Here is a 21831-nt window from a genome sequence, read left to right as displayed (position 1 = left end):
TACGATCCGTAATGTTAATGGGTCGTGTTAGGGTTTGAGATTTTGACACGATAATCTTAACGGGTCGGGTTAGAGTTAACCTATATAATATAATATACATATCTTAACACGATACGAACACGATTCGTTAACATAATTTGACACCTCTATTGACAGGACCCACTCCCCGTAATTAGATTGGACCGCTTCTTAACTTCCCTCCACCGGTATCCGCGTCACTCACCCACTGACAGTGACACTCTCGCTCGCCGCTTCTTCCCCCCCCAACCCCTTCTCTCTCTCTCTCGTCTTGGTTTCCTTCCTGCATTCTTCGCAGCTGTACCGAACGTATGAAAAAGCCAGAGCCTTTGTGGGTTTTTCTTGTTGACTTGGAATATACTATAAACAGATCCTTTCCTTTTGATTCTATTTCAATTATTAATTATATCAAAGGGGAATCGGAATTTTGAATGATACTAATGAAAATACGTTAGGGTTTAAGGGGTGTATAACAGGGAAATTCAGGAGAAAGAGAGAGAAAAAGGAAAAAACAAAGCATGACAGCGAGATTGGTGGTGTTCCCTATAAGAGGGAGGAACTGGTGCTTCTCTAGATCCATTAATCATTCTCTTGATTCTTCTTCTTCTTCTTCTTCTTCTTCCGGTTCCGCTTTTTCTCAAACACCTTCCACATTGAAAGATCTGTGGCGTGATATCTCCTCCAATCCCAAGCCCTTCAATGCTAATGCCGAACTCCTGATCGATTTCGTCTCTCTCAAGGTCTTCTCCTCTCTTTTCTCTCTTCCTTCTTCGTCTGCTAGTGATGCGAAATACTGATTATTATTATTATTATTATTATTTTTGCTGGATTCTAATGAAGATGAATAGAGCTTGGGTTGGTCTGGAGAAAGCGCCTCAAGGAACTATCAAGAACAAGATTCATGGGTGAGCTTCTTCCTTTTCTTCCATCCTTTTTACCGCGCTTGAGCTTAATGTTTTGTTTTTCTTCTCTCACTGTTTATTAGTATATGATTTAGATTGGGACTGCGGCTTTTGGCGCGAGTTAAACCCTCTGAGATTTTCTTCAAATCTATCACAAAGGACGTCGCAAATGTTGAAGTTACCTACCCGTTAAGGTTTCGCCTTTTTCTTTTTTTCGCTGTGCCTTAACTTTTTCAATTCAACAAAAGCTTATCGCTTTACTCTTGTTTTCACTCTGTTTTTAGATGGTCTGCTCTAGCATTGTAACCTATAGTTCGTTACTCACTTCAACCAGTCGTTTGCGTTTGTTGCTCTATCAGAAGGATTAAAAAAAAGAAATTAAACCAGCCATTTGCATTTGTTGTCATATCAGAAAGATGAATAAAAAAGCTTTTTTTTTCCTATCCAATTTTACATTTTTGTCATGGTTTTTATTCTTTTCTATTTCATCACTAGCTGACATCTCATCTGAAGAAGGATGTAACTTGGAAAAAGTAAGTGGGCCTAGGGCTTCGTCTTTGCCACCTTTTTTATTTTCTGTAATTCTGCCATGTTGACAATATTTTTCATTCTTGCAGTTTAAATGCACGGCTTGTGCGGCGAAGATTACGACATATTGCCGTGAGGTAATTTCTTTTCCTTCTTTTTCTTGTCCATCTAATAAGTACAAAGTTTAAAGTTTTTGCCATCTTTGAGGCAACACTAATTCTCTTTTACCAGCTATACTTGTTCACCCGTTAGTTTTTCTATTGCTGGAAAATCTGACAATGAAGCAGGGCTGACCTTGGATCTTCTGGCTAGGATGGCTCTACGCTCTGATGAATTTGTTGGCGGGGAATATTTCCCCAAAATTGAGTCTTTAGGGAAGACTAGGAAAGTTGTTGCAAAAGATCAAGCAAATAAAATGATTATTTCAGCAGGAGATAATCTTTACATATGCGCCAAACTAAGATGTAGCATTACTCTTTTTGCAGTCTGTCTCAAACCATTTGAAGTGGTGCTTTACAACACTCATCATATGTGAAGAGTCATCTTGTGAGCAATGAAATGGAATTGGGTAGAACAGCCAAAAAAGAGTTTGCATAACCCACCTATAAAGTAGCTTGAGGCATTATTTTCTTAGGGGTTTTTTTTCTTTTATCGGTAAACAAAATTTTATTGATCATAAGAATAGGCAAAATTCCAGGTATATGGGACATATACAAGAGCATCGCCTTGGCTTGCTAGTTCAGCAATACAAGAAATTCATGGAAACTCATTCCATTGGAATCAATTGCAACTGACTAATGAAGTAAAGTATTGAAAGTCAATTTCCTAAGCTCTTCCATTGATCGCTCTCGATCTTTGAGGCTTCTGTCATTCCTTTCCCTCCAAATGCACCACCATAAGCATAGGGACCATCTTCCATATTGCTGCAATATGGAAGATTGCATCATATTATTTTCTCAAAGGCTTCCGTGATTTTTTCAAAATTCTGGCCATCATGTCTAATGGCATAGATTTGTGTCAGAAGATGACTATATTAATATTTCTTGAGTTCTCTGCAGGACATATTCCTCCTGAAGTGGTCTGCTTTTCATGTAATAATGTTTGGAGAGAGGGAGAGGGGATCTATGATTATTTATGATGAGCTTTATGTACAAGGAACAACATTAAGATCCATTAAGTAAAGCTTCTATGATAATGGCCCTCAGAACTACAAAAAGCTCATTGATGCTTAGATACATTCATATTTATCTCTTATAGGTCTGTTTAAGCTGTATTTGATTTCTATTGGATTTTATTGGCATTCTACAAGTGGGAGAACATTGATATTGAAATGCTATCTGATTTACAGGGGAACTATCATCCACAAGACGTACTTTTATGGTTCAGTTGCATTGCTTCCTTTGACAACTGTGTTTACTGTACGTATGTGTTTCACTTTGAAATGTCTACTCTGCTTCACTGTGATTTGGATTCTCAGGTTTTGAAGCTATATGGAATGATATAGCTTCATATCCAAATCAATTTTCCCATCTTATCACAATGTCTTTTATTCTACTGCTTGTTTCTGTTATAGGTTTTACCATTGCCCAACATTCCATTCTTTTGGGTTTTGTTCCGCACTTATTCTCACTGGCGAGCTCTTCAGGTGTGTACATGCTACTTATATTGCAACTTGGAACCTGATTTGTTTTATGATATGTGAACATCGTAAAAATAAGCTTTGGACAATTTAAAATGTGAAATTGGAGTTAATGAATGCACTCAGGGGGCAGAACCATAAAATATAATTTTTTTGGCGGGAGGCAAAACTATAAAAAGACTTCTTTGGTTGGGGAGGGGGGGATTTTTTTTAATGGAATCTACCTTCACAAAAAACCTTTGAAAATTAGGTTTTAAGATATATTTACTTTTCCAATTTTGAAGGCCCCCCAGGCCGATGCTTGGGTCCTCCCCTGAAATGCACTAGTAAAGATAGCCATTTGTTTCAAGTTGATTGGCAGAGGACTTAAAAGAATGTAGTTTGAATCGGTGTAAAAAACAACTATGGCCTTGTTCTTTTTAAAGATATATGTAAGTGACTTTGTTATATCCTTTAGATGGTGACTTTCTGGTTTATATTATTTGCCTTGCCCGAAGTTTTGTCTTTCCCTGTAGGATGGTGTTGTTGGCCCTAGCATCAGCTTTTTTTTGTGTCCTGTCACTGTTTTATTTATTAAACTACATCATTTTCATCCCACCTTCTTTGTTTGTTAATTATGATGTTTTAGGGAAGTGAGAAGCTCCTTCAGCTTGTCTCAGATAGTTCTTCAACTATGAACTCTACTACAGGGAACGGGAATGAGGCCAAGCACGGTGACTCTCTTCATGGAATCCATAATTCACTTGGTTTTCCATGGGTAAGTTAAATTACGCATTCTGATATGGTGAAGATAACGAGGTTGCTATTTTGATTGGTATCTGAGATCAGTCATAGCAAAGAACTCTACATTTGTCTTTCATGGTCTAGCATCACCCCCCACCCCCAAAAGAAAAAAACAGAAATCCAAGCTGGCCCCCCAAATTAGTATTTACTGTCAAAAACTGACTCGAAGTTTTGAGCCTGTGGATATGGAGTTTTGCATATTGATAGATTATGACAAATATACTGAGTTATCTTGTCATAAACTCAGTATATTCAAATACAATTGCATGAGGAAGTGGTGCTTTTTGGTACTCAATGGGGTTATTAATTTAACAGAATACAACTGCATGAAGAACTTCTCTGGCACTTGTAATGACATTGACTTAACCAAACCAAAGGGGGCTCTTGATATGCCAACTATGGCTCTGCTTGGTTTAGATTTTCCACTTGGAAAATCTTAAAAACTGATTAAACCCATCATTTTGTACCTATCTTAGATTTAACCAAACCAAACCAAACGAGCTCTTTTTATGCCAACTAAAGTTGATTACCTGCATTTTCTAGTTTTCTTGAATAGGTCAATTCTGCTATATGCTTGCCCGCTCACACACATAATTGGAAAGATTCAACCGGTGTGGATTTTCGTTGTGGTGGCATTTGATAAAAACCATGTTTTTATGTTTCTTTGTAATTAGGTTTTGCGGCCGTCAAAGGAACTTGAGGAACTTGTTCATCATGGAGATGGGCACGACGGTCTCAGCAAATGTACCATTTCGGACATCTGCAAGGTCTTTGATTTGAACAGAAATGATGTTCTAAAATACAGGGATTTTATGTAATTAACGTTGTCATATCTGCCATCTGAAATGTAACATCTTCAGAGTCCATTTAGTGGAAACGAAGTACGTTGTCCTAGTTTTATTTTTTTGGCCCTTTTCAATATTGGGTAGTAAAATAACTGTGCCCCCATATTGTGAACTCTGAGCGATTGAATAAATTTTGAATATACAAGGCACCTTTGATCAAAGCGTCCTAATATCGACATTATTATTGGCAAAAGAAGGAATTAATATGTCTATATTAATTTTTAAAAAATAATTATAATTGAGATATTATTAGTAGAATTTCCCTCTTACATATGATCAGCTAAATAGAGCTCTCTTTCTTTGTTTGTTGGTGGTGTTTCGTATAGATTGTGAATAAGATTATAGTCTCCAGGTATAAAAAGGGTCCAACCAAAAAATTGATTTGCTTAATGAGAAAATTTAGTTATAAGCTTTATTTTTTCCACATCCAACGCATTACTGATGTAGAAGCTTTTTACATCAGTTATGTTAAACAATGATTGGTGTTTGAGTAAAAAATGTATGATAGATCTTACTATAAATGATGTGTCAATATACTAACTTGAGCAGTGTTATATATGTACTTATACTTTTATTTATAAAATTTATTTTTTTTTAATTTTCTTTTGAATTTTGAAATTTCATGATTTTCAATATATCAATAATTGACACATAAAAAAATATTTTTAAAAAAAAAAAAACATTTAGGCCCTATTTGGATACAGAAGTACTCTCAATTCATCTTATTATTATAATTTATTCAAATTCTCATTCAAAATATAATAAACAACTCAATTTTTTTAAATTTTAAAATAATAATAATATTAAAAATAATATTATAATAATATTTTATTCAACTCGTTTAAAATCATCTCATCTAATCTCATTATTCAAACGAGTCTTTAACATTTTTCTACCAATTTATATATAACAAAACTCTTGCTTAATCGATTGAGCACATGAAAGACAAAAAATGTTAAGAAAAAACTACTTTGCTCACCAAATCTTACAACTGTACACTTGACAGTTCGGTAAAAAAAAAAAAATTATTTTTTTATTTAATGATTAAGAAAATGATTTTAAATGTATTGATGTATTTTTTTTATTTTTTAAAAATATTTAAAAATATTAAAAATGTAAATAAAAAAAATTATAAATCAATTAACAGTCAAACCAAGTGAAATATTCTCGACGCAGAGTATGGTAGGTTTGGAGGGTGAGATGAGAATTTTATATTTTGTTTTGAAGTTTAAAATATTAAGTTTTAATATTATTATTGTTTTGAGATTTGAAAAATGTGTATTGAGATTTAAAAAAGTTGAATTATTTATTATATTTTATATGGAGATTTGAAAAAGATATAATAATGTGATGAGATGAGATGATAATTTTATGTTTGGTTTGAGGTCCAAAACCTGTCAGGCTAACTCGACTCAAAATGTTATTATTAATAGAATAGAATAGAAAGCGGAAAGACCAAAACCGACCCGGATGCACCCTCCGGACCGCCCTTTATAAAGTAGCCATGGGTAGAGACCAGAAAACATATTTTGCTCTATCGTTTTAACTATTCTTCACTCGCAAGAAAAGCACAGAGATAGCATCGGCAGATCCGTATGGCGCCAGAGCCCGAAGACGATTTGAAGGACGAGAAGAACCCTCGTCCACTTGACGAGGATGATATTGCTCTTCTTAAAACTTATGTATGACTTTTCTTTTCTATTTCTCCCTCAAACCCTAAGTTGTGTCGTTTTCTCACTTCCTCTGATTCATAGGCTCTCTGGTTTAACTTTGGATCTTGGTTTTCTTTTAATTTAGGTAGTACAATTCTTAGTTTTGTCGCAGCTGAATCCAGCTGTTCTCAATATTGCTCCGTCACTTTTCTGTTGACATTATACTTAGGATCGTGATCGTCTATTTTGGTTTTTTGGAGAATTGGAAGCTTTCCTCGTTGCTTCTATTGTTGTTTGGTTCCGAATGTTATTCGGTAAAAAGAATCCAAAATTAGGCTACCTGTTATCGATCCATGTTAAAGACCGGGTTTGATTCGTTTTCTTTATCTGTCTGATTGATATACGAGTTCTTGATTTGAATGTATGATTTCTCAGTAGAATACTTATTGTTTTGGATGGATTCACGCTGACAAAGAATGCTCTTCAGAACTGAAGTTTTTTTTGGACTCTACGATATATTTTGCTTTCTGTCTCACTGTACGGTTTACCTGGTTTTAATCACTAGTAACACGTATTCGCTGGTAATAAACTTGCTATTTTTTCTTTCATCTGAAAAGTTGATAGTGATGGAATTGGGCTGTTTGCGTTTAATATCCTCCTGGTTGGTTAAGTGCAATCTTACTGAGGATAATAGTTTGCAACCTTTTAATCCAAGACCAACATAACCCTGTCTTGAGAACATCTCATCTTAATTTGTTCAACTGTTGAGTCTATTCAGGGGCTTCCTTCCTTCCGTTTCCTTTTAAAATGTGCATACCTCGGTTTAATTATGTATGGGTTGATTGTGTACGTAATCCTCCTCCTCCCCCCCCCCCCCCCCTTCCCACCCACTCGCACTCCCTTTTTCATCCATTACGGTCCAGTATTTTAGACAATAGTTTTACCAATCTTAATGCTCTGTGCAGGGTTTAGGTCCCTATTCTACAGGTATCAAGAAAGTAGAGAAAGAAATTAAGGAAATGGCTAAGAAGGTCAATGATCTATGTGGTATGCTTCTCTCTCTCTCTCTCTCTCTCTCTCTCTCTCTCTCTCTCTCTCTCTCCTTTTGTGTAATTGACTTGTGAAGGGATTGGTATAATTTATACAAAGGTGATAATTTAAAATGTTGTGTAGCATAATCTTGCATGTGCACACTACAAAAAGTTATCCTATTTGATAAGTATATGCGAAAAAGATGTGGAATATTAAAAACTGCCTCATGAGTTGCTTTCAGGTTTACTTACGTGCATCATAGTACCTTTTGATGATTCCTAGTATCAGCCTACCTGGTTGGTGATTTTAAAAATTGTTAGTTTAACATTAAACACTTTTCAGTCATCAAAATGTGCTACTTATGCATTCTTCTATATGTTGTATGTGCGTTACAACTTGATATATGTTATTCTTTCTGTTCATTGTCTTTACTGCATGGGCTAGCTGTTGCAAAATATCTGAATACTTCAATTTGTAATGTTGATCTGCATTATTCTATAGGCATTAAGGAGTCTGACACTGGTCTAGCTGCACCAAGCCAGTGGGATCTAGTGTCCGATAAGCAAATGATGCAGGAGGAGCAGCCTCTGCAGGTGTCTTTCACTTCAGGTTCTTTTTAGCAGTGATATTTTGTACGTATATAATCTGGAAGCATTGACATGGTTTGTCAATCAGGTGGCAAGATGCACAAAGATCATCAATCCAAACACTGAAGATGCCAAGTACGTTATAAATGTTAAGCAAATTGCAAAGGTATACTTTTATTCTTAATTCTTCCTTTACTTGGCATGGTACATTGTAAATTATCCATTAGGTTTAAAATGTGAGGTTTTCCTTAATAAAACCATAAGGAAATCCATCATTTCACGTTGTTCGTATCTTTGAAGTTTTTATTTTCTAAGCTTGAATTTACCCTGAATTTGAATCAGGATGATCTCTTCTCTCTTCTTCTTCTTATTCTTCTTCTTCTTCTTCTTCTTTTTTCCTTCAAAATATGTACAATATATTTTTTTGATTTAGAATGGTTGATTTTTTTTTAATGATTCGTGGTCTTTCTGAAATTGCTTTCTGTCTCTTATATTTTATTCCTGGAAAACATGCGAGAACACAAGTTTTTATGGATTATCTCTGTTAACATTTTACCCTGAGCATGCTTTTAACAATGAGACTTGATTTGATTTCCACTTTCTCAACTGCAGTTTGTTGTTGGGCTGGGTGACAAGGTTTCCCCGACTGACATAGAAGAAGGCATGCGTGTGGGGTAGGTTTATTATTTGTTAACTTCACAGAATTTGCTTCAAAATTTGTGTTATGCATGTTTTAATAATCTCTTTTCAGAATATCCATTTTTTCTCCTTATTTTGCATTCTCACAACATTAGTATCATGGAGTTTGCTGCCAAAGAGAGATGGTTTTTTACTTTTATTTTTTTCATATTTATATTGTAATTTGTATGTGAGGACAGAAATATAGATTTAAGATGGATGTCTGTGGCGTTGACTTCCAAAATTTTGGCTTTCTTTTCCTGTGAGATGGATAAAGAAAGAGAACATGTGCTCTGTTGTATTTGTGGAATATAATGTTTGTCTTCTCCATGAATTGACTTTCATTCTGTCATTGTAGGGTTGATCGTAATAAATATCAGATCCAAATTCCTTTGCCTCCAAAAATTGACCCGAGTGTGACCATGATGACAGTGGAGGAAAAGCCCGATGTGACATATAATGATGTTGGTGGATGCAAGGAGCAGATTGAAAAGATGCGGGAAGTGCGTAGCCCATGTTATTCTTCAGTGATATATTTCTTTCTTGTCGAGAAAATCAATATTCATTACATGCAACATAATTAGTCACCTTAGATTGTTTGCATTTATGCATTATTGATGTTGGTTTCTTTAGGTTGTCGAGCTGCCCATGCTTCATCCTGAGAAATTTGTGAAGCTTGGAATTGATCCTCCTAAGGGTGTCCTCTGCTATGGTCCTCCAGGTACAGGCAAAACACTTTTAGCTAGAGCAGTGGCTAATAGAACTGATGCTTGCTTCATCCGTGTTATTGGGAGTGAGCTTGTTCAGAAATATGTTGGTGAGGGAGCTCGGATGGTTCGGGAACTTTTCCAGGTTACCAATTGTGCAAGCTCAGTAGTTTCAAACTTCTCTTTGTTACTCATATTGTTCGAATCGTCAGTCATCTAACGAGTACTGCTATATCTGCTGCAGATGGCACGTTCAAAAAAGGCTTGCATTGTATTTTTTGATGAAGTTGATGCCATAGGGGGTGCACGTTTTGATGATGGTGTTGGGGGAGACAATGAGGTTCAGCGCACAATGCTTGAAATTGTGAATCAGCTTGATGGGTTTGATGCACGTGGAAACATCAAAGTTCTAATGGCTACAAATAGGTTGGTTAAGTTGGTGCCTATTGTTGCAGCACTTTTGGCTAGCAGTGAACTTTGTGTTCTCTTCTGAAATAGAACTAGTTCTCTCTTGGGATGCATTCACAAGCTTCTAACAGTAGCCTGGCTCATGTTTTGGATTTTGTTTGTCCCTTTTTTTCAGGCCTGACACACTAGATCCAGCACTTCTACGTCCTGGACGATTAGATCGTAAGGTTGAGTTTGGCCTTCCTGATCTGGAGAGTAGGACACAGATATTTAAGATCCATACAAGAACAATGAACTGCGAAAGAGATATCCGATTTGAACTGTTGGCTCGGCTTTGCCCAAATTCAACTGGTCAGAATTACTTTTCTTGTTATGGTTGAAATTCAATTGTCCGTATTATAAAATGATTTTCATTTGTTATGGATTTTGCTTAATTTGACGGGATATCTATACTTTGCATTTCCATTTGTTGGGTGAGGTTCAATTTCCACTTGTCACCTTCGTGATGATGTAATTTTCCAGGGCTCTGCCTATTTGTTATTTTTCCAGTAGGTCAGGTATATGTTTGGACATTGGCATTCTGACATGGATATCTCTTTCAGGAGCTGACATAAGGAGCGTCTGCACAGAAGCTGGAATGTATGCCATCCGAGCACGAAGGAAGACTGTGACGGAGAAAGACTTCCTTGATGCAGTGAACAAAGTCATCAAGGGATACCAGAAGTTCAGTGCGACTCCCAAGTACATGGTCTACAACTGAGCCCAACTGTTTTGCTTCCTTTCCCAAGAAAATGTTGAAAGCATTTTTGCATCTTTTAAAGTTGGGATGGCGTGAGCCACTTGAGTTCATTTGAGGGCTGCTGTTGACAACATCTTAAATTATCATTTGAACTTGCTTCTGCTCGGATTAAATATTGCTGGATCACTTGCCGCATAACTCATAGACCACTTGTACTGCTGTGAGTTTCGCTTTGTCAAAGTTGTGAAAAGTGTTTGAAGCCTTTTTTTATTATCTTATGCTGTGAATGTTCGTTCCTTGGTTGTGGAATCGCTGCAACCTTCAACTACGAGAAATATGTAAGCTTTTTCTAGCCCTTTGATATGTGATCTGACCATTTTAAATTCGTCCGCACCATTTCGTATTGGGTCATCGGCAAAAATTGAAACCCCTGCTTGGTAAATATCAACATCGAATCCCACAGAGCCACAGAAAAATCAAGAGTAAAAAAATCGAACGTGAAACCGGATTGAGGATGAAATAGAAAAAGTTGAAACCCGCGGCCAAAAACCAACAATGTGGCAAAATCTCGTGGACTATGCTCAATCTAGGTGCAGTGGGGCTGCATAAGTAATCTTGATGGAGATACCCCGATTTGTCGCCTTGAGAAAGATTAAATACACCCAATTCCTATGAACATGACATGCATGGAGATACAGTTTAACTTTATATTGTCCATATAACTTTTGGATAGCAAATGGTGCAGCAGGCTAAATAACTGGTATTTACAAGCTCCATTCAGGGAGTAAAAAGAAAAAATGAAAGAAAAAGAAGAAAAACCAAGAAACTTTGCTGTTTCTTCTCTGTTTTATCAAAGAAGAATTTTGCAGACGTTGGAGGCATGGATTCACTCATGCGTGTCTGAGTTGACGGCTCTTTGGGATGCTCCTAGGTCATTTCCAATTGTTCTCTTACTCATGTTCGTTCGTTGCACTAAACGAACAAGCGCTTGAACCACTTCTGACATAGGTGGTCGAAACTCAGGCTCCAGCTGCCCCATAAAAACAAAAAAATGACAAATTAAAAATTGAACATCAGTGCAGATTCATAATTATTCTTATATTTGCTAGCCATAAAATATAATCCTCCAGAATATGCTGGCAAAGTAAGACATTTTTGCATAATTCCCGCTACCTGAGCTTGGAACATGCCACTCCAAATTCTAATTTATTCGTTACCTGGACGCAAAGTGCAATGACATCAGCAAACCGTGAGAGAGATTTTACTGGGTAGAGCCCTTTAAGGGCCGGATCAACCATTTTTCCAAGAGCATCAATATCATGGAGCTGAGGTGTTGCCCATCGAACCAAGGACTGCTCAGATCTTGGCCTTGTGCTGTCAAAAAATGTTCATATAAAAACCAGAAAGATCACAATTAACCATACTTCTAAAACCTTGAGAAACAGATACTTTAACTTTGACGAGATCATCACTACGATATCTTTATGCTTTACCTATCAAATGGTTTATGCCCACTAAGAAGCTCCAACATCACCACTCCGAAACTGTAAACATCACTCTTAAGAGTATACTGACCAGACATGGCAACCTCAGGTGCACTGTATCCAGATCCTGCATTCCGGCTCAAAATCTGCAGGTGAAACAAATACATTTGATCACTTGCCTGCACAATTGGCTATAAATTCAAATATGAACCAAGTGAACATGAAATATGCACGCTTCAAAATGTTCCAATACTGAACAGTTGGTTAATTATCTTAATTTGTTACCCTCATATCATGAAGTTTCTTTTACAGTAATATAGTTGGAAAGACCAAAAACTGGTAAGCATCAATATATGAACATGGCAGTCAATGCTTCCAGCTATTAGATATCTAGAATTAAACTATCAAACATATAGGATGCCATCAACACAGAGAAAAATCTAATGCAGGGGGCTTATACAGTTGGTGAGTAACAACAATTAAGTGAAGAAACAAACAGAGGCAGACATAGCAGACTATATCATAACCCATCTCGTCTTCAAAAATCATTTGCGCTAGGAGAAGTCAGATCACGAGAAGTTCCTATAGAGTTGTCTAATGCTACTGGAACATAAAATTATTCACATCAACAATTTGTAAACTAGGCTCAGAACTTACCTGATCTGCATTTGGGACAAGGCTTCCCAGGCCAGAGTCTGACAGGTGAGGATTCAGTTCTGCATCCAGCAAAATGTTGGCTGACTTGATATTCTTGTGAACTACAGATGGAGAGCAAACTTCATGTAGGTACCTGAACAGTTCCTTCATGAGTATCAGGCAACTCATTAACAAGTGTCACAGAGAAAAAATGTACCATGTTCTGTAAAAAGCTCGGTTGCCCCAGTTTCTCTTTTCAGCATGGCCAAGTGTAACAAATTAAATATTAAATCTCACATAGCATAGTCTGGCTGTATCTTTGTACAGTGAAAACCAGATGTGCCATTGCCACATAGTGCAACTAACAAAAAATGCTAAAAGCAGAAGGATATGACTCTCCTTCCAAATACGATACAAATATGAGTCACCCAAAAAGTGCCTAAGAATTGTTGGCAATTTGCTAAACTTCATAATAGCAACAATTAATGCTCTAACTTGGATCACCCACCAAAAAATATAATAATGAAACTGTGAGTCCCATAAGCACCAACAAAAGCTAAAAAATATTTTTTTTTAAAAGCAGTCATACATACGTGACTTACATAGTTTAAACTAAAAGTTATTTTCATCCACACAAATAATGTACATAAACTAAAGGTTATTTTCTTTTTACCAAATAATGCTCTAACTTGGATCACCCACCAAAAAAAATAATAAATGGTTTTTCAGGTAATGAAACTGTGAGTCCCATAAGCATCAAATAAACAAAAAAAAGTTATTGTGCCAATTTTTCTATTTTCAAGAGTTGAAAAAATAAACTTGATGAAAAGTGCAATTTGAAATGCTTCTTTGAAAAATGTCAATATCGGTAGATGTACCATTACACACAATAAATATCCATATTCTTTTCTTTTCCATCTATGATACAGCTATTAAGTTATCATTCATTCAAATTGGATTAAAAAAAAAAAAAAAGTGAGAGAGAGATAGAGGAAAGAAAAGAGGTTGGGATGAAAGGGGGCATATATGATAGTGAGATCAAGGAACAAGTGAATTAATTGAAATCTTTTTTTTTCTTTGTAGTTCTAATGGAAATCATGATTTCTTTTGGCCATTTAACCACAATTAACTTACTCCAATGCACGTGCAGTCCCCAAAGCAATCTTGACGCGGGAGTTCCACGTCAACGGTTTGCTGTAATCATCATATAGATGCAGGAAGTCATGAAGTGAGCCACTTTTATGGAACTCATAAACTAGCAGATGCTGCCCATGCTCTGAACAATAACCAACTAGCTCTGCTATATTTTGATGATGCAGCTGGGAGATGTTTGAAACCATCTCTGTGAATTCTTCTGACAATTCAGCAGGAAGGGCAGATGAATCTATTTTCTTCACAGCAAGAATCTTTAACGTTTTCAAAAACAAGTAGAGATCAGTATCATCGTAAAAGAGTACCTACAACTTCTCAGCTTGAAACATAAATAAGGATGCAACACTGAACCATTGACATGGCAAACGAAATTAGCATGTGAGAACTATACCTTCCCATCATCAAATCGACCTCGATAAACACGTCCAAAAGACCCCTCACCCAGAAGGTTTTCTACACTGAAGCTGTCAGTAGCCATCTGCAGGTCTGCTACTGAATATGATGTTGCATTTATAGGAGCTATGTTAGCTTTCTTGGCAACAATAGGCTTCTGTGGAAAACAATCTTCATCAAATGATTTGTGACGATCGATGGGTGGGGGTCTAAGATTTATTGAGGCATTAGTATCAAAAGAATGTGTCTTGATTACGGAAGAAGTTTGTACCGCCTTCACTTCTGTAATAAAATGTTGAAGACAATTTATTGATAAGAATAAAATGTTAAAGTCAGTTAATTTCTTGTTCTGACTTTGAATGCTCATTAATTGTCTCTAACAATAAAATGTTAATGTTAAAGACAATTAAGGAGCATTCAAAGTCAGAACAAGAAGAGACCAAAGCCATCGAAGCAGAACTGCTTGGATGTGAAAAGCATAGGCAATGACACTGACCATGATATAAGCAAGATTAGTAAAGAGTATTTACCTAGCAGGCAATGAGTTTTAAATTTTGGACGCCTAAATAGGTTTAACCAAGAAACAGGTAAATCAACACATCATAGTTATTCCCCAGACTAATGGATATTGTTTGACTTCTTCAGCCAGAAATTCTTTGTTCACTGATACAAGTTTATGGTAATATAGTCAATGGAGAATTGAATGAACTGCATGTACAGACAACAAAATGGATCAGACCATGAAGTTAAGCACACATAGTTCCTTGAACTCTGTAGTCGAGCAATTACTTGGCATCATCTTCCAATCTCGGGTCTGTATATTTAAATTCTAAATTTCGATTTGGTGTCAAATAGTTTGCAACAGAAATAATAAACTTTAATAACTTTCCCTTTTTGTTTTAAAGGTGATCAAGAATTTCACTGAAAAGTTCAAAAGGCATAGCCGGACATATACAAGATAAACACCTAGTTGGATAGACTCCAATAACATATTAAATAGTGGAAATAACTCGAGTAGTCATAAGAAAGAAGGTACAGAAGTTAGCAGTAAATAACACTGCCCCATCCATTTTTTGTCTGTCCATCTTCTTAAACCTGACTTTTAAGACGACACATACTCATATAAAAGCCATAACTTTCAGAAGCTTACTCTATAATACTTCAAACCATCTCTATTGTTCATTTATATGCCAAAATAAGTAAAATATGAATAAATGAAAGTCTTTTTCAAAGTGCACATCTATATGCAACATCCCATAAAAGACATAAGAAAAGGTGAAATGGGATGGAGGGGGTAACAGTATTCATCTCTCTATTTCCAATCAGGATAGTCAACAATTGTGTACACCATAAAGCAACCTAAAGAAACAGCATTAACAGCAAGCTGAATCAAATGATAGGACTGAATTTCTAATGATGCTTAACTCATTAGAAATCAGTAAGCATCATGAGAATTTTAGCTCAGCATTTCTACTGATGCTTAACTGTTCTTTGGTAATACCATATCTATATATATAAAAAAAATGAATGCCTAACAACGCTTAACAGAAATGTAAGATGCATATGTTACCTTGGACTTCAGTTGAAGCATGAGGAGCAAAGGGCTGATTATCAAGCTTCTCAATATCTGATAATGGCCTCCTGGATCTTCTCTTCATTAAAAAGAATGCAACTATTGCCCCGACAATAAAGATGGATATGACTATTCCTGCTATGCCACCACCTCCAATTCCTGGTTTGTTGCCACCTCCCGAACCATCTGATGGGCTTTCATTGCCACCAGATTTGTGATTTGGTCTTTTTCTGGCTGGAGGTGTACCAGGTGGAGGTGGGGGTGCAGGCTCTGAGCTCCATGAATTTCCATTTTTCCTGTCATGAAGATTGTTCAGATTCAAATTGTAGGTTATTTGTTCTCAAATGAAGAATGTAATACAATTGATGATACTGTGCGATACTTACTGCAGATTAATGTTTTGCAATTGTTCAGGAATCCAGCCAGTGAAATGGTTATTTTCAATATTCCTACGAAGCAAAAACACAATTACTTGAACAGGATGAAATAAAGGTTGCTCCAAGGAAAGAGAAATATGTGAGTGTCCTGCTAAACTGAACTTAAACACTAATTACTCACAGATTCTCCAGGGGAAGATTGGCAAGGACATCAATATTGCCTGTAAACTGGTTGTTTTGCAAATACCTGTGTAAAGGTAGATAAATTAACCAGAAGAGGATCAGGCTCTTTACCAAGTACCCATAGAAGAGTAGATAATCGTTCAAAACTTACATTGAGGTCATACTTGAGAGGGAGCTGAAACTCTGTGGGAGGTTTCCCGGCAGAGAATTGAATGAAAGATCCCTGAAGAAGGGAATAGACATTGTCACTGGCTCTTTCAAGCAAAACCAACTTGAAATATCACAATACCTCACCACACACACTGAGGTGACTGGAACTCATAAAAAGTTCAGAAATATTAAGATAAAAATTATACATGAAAAAAGAACCAATAACTCAAGAATGTGGTCAAAATTCACTGAATGCATACTAAAAATATGGTGCAACTTGCAATGAGAGAGAGAGACAGACAGACAGAGAGAGAAAGGAAGTGAGTTTGCTTGCAGCTTGTCAGTTCAGTCAAAGTAGAAAAAATCTAGATTGCTTTGTTAACTTATTTCAATTTTTTTTATAAGTAAATAAGTAGCTTTATCGAATTAAATGAAACTAGGCAATGCCCAAGTACATAGGAAGTATACAAAGTGAGACACCTAATTACATTCTAGTGAACTGAAAAGAAGATAGAAACTCATGGACATTCCCACCCTTCAATACAATAGCAGAAAACCAATAAGTAAATAAGTAGCTTTGGCTACTTATTTAATAGGAGGGAGAGAGGAGATCTCACAATGTAGAGAGAGAAGAAAGTTGTCCAAAGGCGTCAAACAGTTGTTCCTGTAGTTGATTGTGACTGATGTTTCTACACCCCCAAAAATGCATGTTTAGTTTGAAGGTTGGGAAAAGTTGACTCAAAAAATGAACAAGAAAAAATTACCCACAGGTATTTAAGAGAAGCCATCTGAGAAATGGAATAAGGGACGCCTTTATTAAATGTATTATAAGCAAGATTCCTGCATGCAAGAGAACAGCTTCCTAAATCACCATAATCGGACCGGAGAGAGTAAACAAGAGGACAATAAACAAGTGGCATATGAAGCATACAGTTGTGACACATTTGGAGGAAGTGAATAAGGTATCTCGCCTGCAAGATTATTATTGCTCATGTCTCTGCCAAATTTTCAAATCACCAAATCAAAACAATTAAGTTTAGAAAAGAATGAGCCAATATGACATATGAGACTTTTGATCTTACAGGCTGGTTAGCATGGTCAAACTTGAGAGATGGTACCCCATCGATCCAGAAAGTCCAAGCCCCGACAATTTACTGACATAAAATTAGAAAAAGAGCGCATATGAAAAGATCATCACTCATATTGATGCCTAAGGACAAACTCTATCAAGGGATGAAAGGGGCAATAGAGAATCACATTTCTGTCACTCGTGAGCTTGTGCAAGTAACGCCTTTCCAAGACTGCCCACATGGGTCATCACCAGTTGAACTCCATTGGGTTAGCTGAGGAGGAGAATTTAAACTGCTATACATGTCCCTCAGAGCAGCAGCTGTTGATCAAACATGCCACAAGTTGAATAAGAATATAATATAACCTCAAGTCTGAATCAAATTTCCAGACTAGTCAAAAATTGCCATGGCATAGGTGTATACCATGTGCAAGAATAGCTAAATCTACTAAACAATTAATATTATACATAACTAAGCATACTTGAGTATCCATATAAAAAAAAAAAAAAAAACTAGCATACTTGAGTCATTTGATGATAATTAAATTCTATTAAAAAAAAGTATGAATGTTAGCCCATTGATTTCTGAAAATTGGTTGAGCTTCTTGATCTTCTCTTCCCTCACTCTCCTTTGTTTCCATGTTAGTGATGTAAAATCTCATGACGTTTGAGTAATTACTTATAGGCTCTTCAGCTTTCTTGAAAATTCAATAATTTTTATGAATCCACTGCTTATGAAACTAAAAAAACATGGGTTGTGAAAAACAAAAAGCATGAGTTAAAACGCTCTTCAATGAAAATTACTAATGTGATCAGCTCTATTATTTTTCGTTTAATAACTTTTGATGTAATTACATATACTACTTACTTTTCATTTAATGAAATATACACTGAGGGTGAATGATGTGACTAAACAGAAGTAAAACTCCCTTGAGAAGAATCTAATGGTATTTTCTTTTATTGAACATTGAACTGGAGTGTCTCTTATTGGAATGGAAAGAAAACCATAAGGTCTTTATAGGCAAATAAAATAAAATTAGCAAATCATAATATTTATGAGGGGAATGTGACGACGTGGCTCAACGGGAGCAAAGCTCTCATTTCAACAGTTATACATGCTATAGTAGCACAATATCATCTCAAGGTTAAAATGATGTAGGCTGCATACTTGTGACACATAGATAATGCATGATAGCCTATCCCATCAGTAGATATGGCTTCATTCTTTATACAGTAAAGTTTGTCCTCCTATCTATAACATTGCATACCCCCCCATACAAAGTTCAATATGTCAATGTTACTTATAAAAAAAAATAAAAATGTATGAGTCAATGTCATCTGTCACCATCTCCTCAGATATTTTCTAGAGAGGCATATTCCCAGAAAAAAGTTGACCAGCCTTTTCACAGATCAGCTTTCTAGGGTATGGGTGCAACAGATTTCCCTTGCTTACCAATAATCATCAGCCTTTGCAATAAGGGTGAGACAGATCTATGAATATGATTAATTACCCCACCAAATGTTAGTGAAACTACACTGCCTTGTCTCAGAAGTCATGACTGATATAAACCATGTAAGTGCCTTTAGAGCCTCTAGGTGCTATATATCTTCTTACAGAACCAGAAAGCCAGTGGAAGCAAAAGAGTATATATTCACAATAAATGACAGAAAATAACTTAAGCATTTGTTAATAAGAAAGTAGTTAGCTGCCATGGATGCCATTGAAATGAAAGTGGGTAGAACTATAGACTGGTACAATACAAGCATACCCACTGACTGGAATAATCAGAAAATTGAAGCCTTCTCACTTTCTAGGGCAGTGTTCTTGCATAAGATGTAGCTTTGTATTTGGGATAGAAACTCTTTTAGAAATGTCATTTGTTACTCAATTCGAGTAACTAATGATAGTGGTTGTTCTGCTTGGCTAGAATTTTTTAAATTTGCATGAACATGAGCCTTTCCATTTTTCTCTCCTTCTATAAGTGCGCTTTTACTCATTCAAGGAAAATAGAGAACATGTTTTGGGGAAAATAAAGTGAAAGGGTCCAAAAAGCAACTCCAACAAACCCGTAGAGCATAGAAGGATCAATCAACATAACAACTGTTGTTTGACTTCAAAAGGATTAACCAACATATTATCTATCGGTTAGCAGTTTAGGATCATCAAGTTATCAGCAAGAGTATCCCCTAAACGTTTAACATTTCCAACTCTGAAAGGCAAAGGAAAAAGCTTGGCAATCTTCAATTCAATTTTTATGGAAATCATTTGAAGCGTCATTCACAGTTGTGTGCTTTGTGTTAGCAATTTCATATGACAAAGTATCCCAATTGAATGAAATAGCTCGTTCTAACCCCTGGCTATTGTGCCCAATACCAATGCGCAGTAGTCATATTTCATGAAGATATATAGCTATAGACAAATCTCCACCTCTCTGTCAAAGACCCACCAAATGGCCCCCCAAAAGATAAAAATTCCAATCCCAAGTCCTCTATTCCATGAGTAAAGTGGTTGCAGTTCTGGAAAATACCCACACCATTCCGATGGGCATGATGTAGCTACATATATTAAATTAATCAATACAAAAATCAAGAATGCCAAGGCTAGCAATTGCATTGTAACAAACCATACTTCGTTGAAATTTTATGACATTTAGCAAAAGAATTCCTTCCCAACTACTATGTGTAACAGATAAAGAGTTTTCACCACAAGCATAGCCTACCAATCGTATCAATACCCAGAACTTACAGCAACTACAAGTAAGCAACTTTCCTCATCAGATAACTCCTCTCCAAATTCTTAACGCCACTATCTGCTCCCAAAATCAGTACAGACCGTTTCTAACATGCAAATATGAAAGGAAAGGTTGAACTACAAGAAATCAGTTTAATATTAACTATCATGCCAGAAATAGTAGAAGCCAGGAGTAGCAAGCAGAGAAGCACGAATAGAATGGAGGTTTGATTTAAGATCAGCCATGGAGTGGAGATGGGTTGAAGCACTGACCTTCTGACGGGTCTGTGGCAGCATCAACTGAACTGGGCCTCGGTCCCAAAATGCAGAGGCTGAAGACCACTGCCGCCACTCTCCAATTCTCCAACATCTCTCTCTCTCTTCTCTCTCTCTCTCTCAGCCCAGAATTATCCCACCCAAATGCTCTCTCTATCTTTTCCTTTTACCTTTACTTAAGACAGATTGTACTTTGTAATCCTACATTTGCAGCCAGTGCCCGAGAAAAGCTGGCAGGCACAAATTTCCAGAAGAATCCAAAGCCACATAAAACATTTTATGTTTATCACTGTTTATATTTTTTCATATTTTTTATTCTATTCCCAATTGGACAAGTGTCCCCTAGTATTTTTTTCCCCTGGCATCAAATGTTGGTTTATCTCCCATATACTACAAGACGATATCATTTTTATTATCTTTGTATTGAAGGAATCAAATAGGATAAAACATAGGAATTGCCCAAAAAAACGAAGTTATTTATCGGAATGGTTAGCTTTCATAGCTTTTCAAAGTTCATTTATTTTGTTAATAAATGAATGGCTACGGCAAGCTACCGGTAGCTTTCATGACGTATTCAGAGATTACTTCGAAGCCATAAACCTATATATATCTTTTCTTTCTTCAGGGGAGAGTGATGTTGAAGAAATTAAAATGACCGATTTTTTTTCACCGTGAAGAAGACATGACAGCGAATGTAAGCGAACATGATGTTAGATCTTTTAACTACTGCCACTCTGCCCATATGATATTCTTTACTTGCATACCAAATCCGATAGTTTTGGTGATAAAATCTCCCCTTTTCTTGTCTTTATTTCCAAATGATTACAATGGTAGATGAAATCAAAACATCATTAAATAAAAAAACAAACAAGAAAAAATAAACAGGCTGATCGATAAGTGTTTCTATGGGTGGGACATATGTTATTAATGAGAAATATACCAAACAGCCAAAATCTGGTTAAAAGAAGAGTGATGCCATTTAAAGATACGAACATTGAAAGAGGAAAAGAAAGGATTTTTGTTGACAAATATGGAGGAGTGGTTGCGGAGAGAGGACCCACAGCTGGGCCGCCATTACCCGTTAATTAGCCGTGTCCGTAGTCGGTGGCCTGTTCCTTGACTCAGCTTTCTCTCTCTGTCCAAACCAAACAAGTTTGATACCTATTTTGCGTCGTCACGGACATGGCTTATGTCTTGCGTCCTCTACTGTACTGAACGGATAGATGATGATTATTGCTATAGCTACGGATATCCGTGCAACACTAATCTATCGTTTTTTGGGATAGAAT

At 36.3% G+C, this 21831-nt stretch overlaps 3 protein-coding genes across 5 annotated transcripts; 2 read left to right on the top strand and 1 right to left on the bottom strand.

Annotated features, from left to right (window-relative positions):
• The first annotated feature begins 217 nt into the window (after positions 1-217).
• On the top strand, positions 218-4876 carry LOC109021419 (uncharacterized protein C23H3.12c). Its single transcript, XM_019004040.2, has 8 exons — positions 218-758; positions 859-923; positions 1016-1114; positions 1538-1585; positions 2797-2866; positions 3022-3093; positions 3716-3844; positions 4545-4876. Exons 1-8 carry the CDS (start codon positions 537-539, stop codon positions 4686-4688), a joined length of 849 nt encoding a protein of 282 aa, XP_018859585.1. The 5' UTR covers positions 218-536; the 3' UTR covers positions 4689-4876.
• A 1337-nt stretch (positions 4877-6213) lies between these two features.
• LOC109021415 (26S proteasome regulatory subunit 7A) lies at positions 6214-10884 on the top strand. Its single transcript, XM_019004032.2, has 10 exons — positions 6214-6397; positions 7333-7414; positions 7901-7992; positions 8075-8152; positions 8599-8660; positions 9023-9167; positions 9298-9516; positions 9616-9797; positions 9955-10130; positions 10382-10884. Exons 1-10 carry the CDS (start codon positions 6311-6313, stop codon positions 10537-10539), a joined length of 1281 nt encoding a protein of 426 aa, XP_018859577.1. The 5' UTR covers positions 6214-6310; the 3' UTR covers positions 10540-10884.
• Positions 10885-11211: 327 nt separating this feature from the next.
• On the bottom strand, positions 11212-20789 carry LOC109021416 (protein STRUBBELIG-RECEPTOR FAMILY 7-like). 3 transcript variants are annotated; one of them, XM_019004035.2, is made up of 17 exons: positions 20540-20788; positions 20282-20373; positions 17724-17856; positions 17549-17620; positions 17398-17463; positions 17235-17306; positions 17084-17155; positions 16468-16539; positions 16315-16380; positions 16143-16205; positions 15754-16052; positions 14182-14465; positions 13773-14044; positions 12660-12792; positions 12012-12148; positions 11736-11892; positions 11212-11548 (listed from the first exon to the last, which is right to left on the bottom strand). In XM_019004035.2, the coding sequence occupies exons 3-17, from the start codon at positions 17837-17839 to the stop codon at positions 11405-11407; spliced, it is 2025 nt and encodes a 674-aa protein (XP_018859580.1). In that variant the 5' UTR covers positions 17840-17856; positions 20282-20373; positions 20540-20788; the 3' UTR covers positions 11212-11404. The 3 variants fall into 3 exon arrangements, with proteins under 3 accessions (XP_018859580.1, XP_018859578.2, XP_018859581.2); XM_019004033.2 differs by lacking the exon at positions 20282-20373 and having other exon boundaries at positions 20540-20789; XM_019004036.2 differs by lacking the exons at positions 17084-17155; positions 17235-17306; positions 17398-17463; positions 17549-17620; positions 20282-20373.
• Positions 20790-21831: the final 1042 nt, after the last annotated feature.

Source organism: Juglans regia, chromosome 7 (genome assembly GCF_001411555.2).
Source record: "Juglans regia cultivar Chandler chromosome 7, Walnut 2.0, whole genome shotgun sequence".
NCBI classification, from domain to species: domain Eukaryota; kingdom Viridiplantae; phylum Streptophyta; class Magnoliopsida; order Fagales; family Juglandaceae; genus Juglans; species Juglans regia.
Note: the sequence above shows the minus strand (reverse complement) of the source record. Positions and strands in the feature narration are given on the sequence as shown.

Excerpts from the sequence above, each read along its gene's own strand:
- LOC109021416 (XM_019004033.2), bottom strand. The coding sequence starts at position 20,636 with ATGTTGGAGAATTGGAGAGTGGCGGCAGTGGTCTTCAGCCTCTGCATT. Across the intron at positions 17,621-17,723 it reads AGCTCACGAGTGACAGAAAT|TAAATTGTCGGGGCTTGGAC; the intron begins GTGATTCTCTAT and ends ATTTTATGTCAG. Across the intron at positions 17,156-17,234 it reads ATGGCTTCTCTTAAATACCT|AAACATCAGTCACAATCAAC; the intron begins GTGGGTAATTTT and ends TTGGGGGTGTAG.
- LOC109021419 (XM_019004040.2), top strand. The coding sequence starts at position 537 with ATGACAGCGAGATTGGTGGTGTTCCCTATAAGAGGGAGGAACTGGTGC. Across the intron at positions 924-1,015 it reads ATCAAGAACAAGATTCATGG|ATTGGGACTGCGGCTTTTGG; the intron begins GTGAGCTTCTTC and ends TATATGATTTAG. Across the intron at positions 2,867-3,021 it reads CTTTGACAACTGTGTTTACT|GTTTTACCATTGCCCAACAT; the intron begins GTACGTATGTGT and ends TTTCTGTTATAG.
- LOC109021415 (XM_019004032.2), top strand. The coding sequence starts at position 6,311 with ATGGCGCCAGAGCCCGAAGACGATTTGAAGGACGAGAAGAACCCTCGT. Across the intron at positions 9,168-9,297 it reads AGATTGAAAAGATGCGGGAA|GTTGTCGAGCTGCCCATGCT; the intron begins GTGCGTAGCCCA and ends TGGTTTCTTTAG. Across the intron at positions 9,517-9,615 it reads TGGTTCGGGAACTTTTCCAG|ATGGCACGTTCAAAAAAGGC; the intron begins GTTACCAATTGT and ends TATCTGCTGCAG.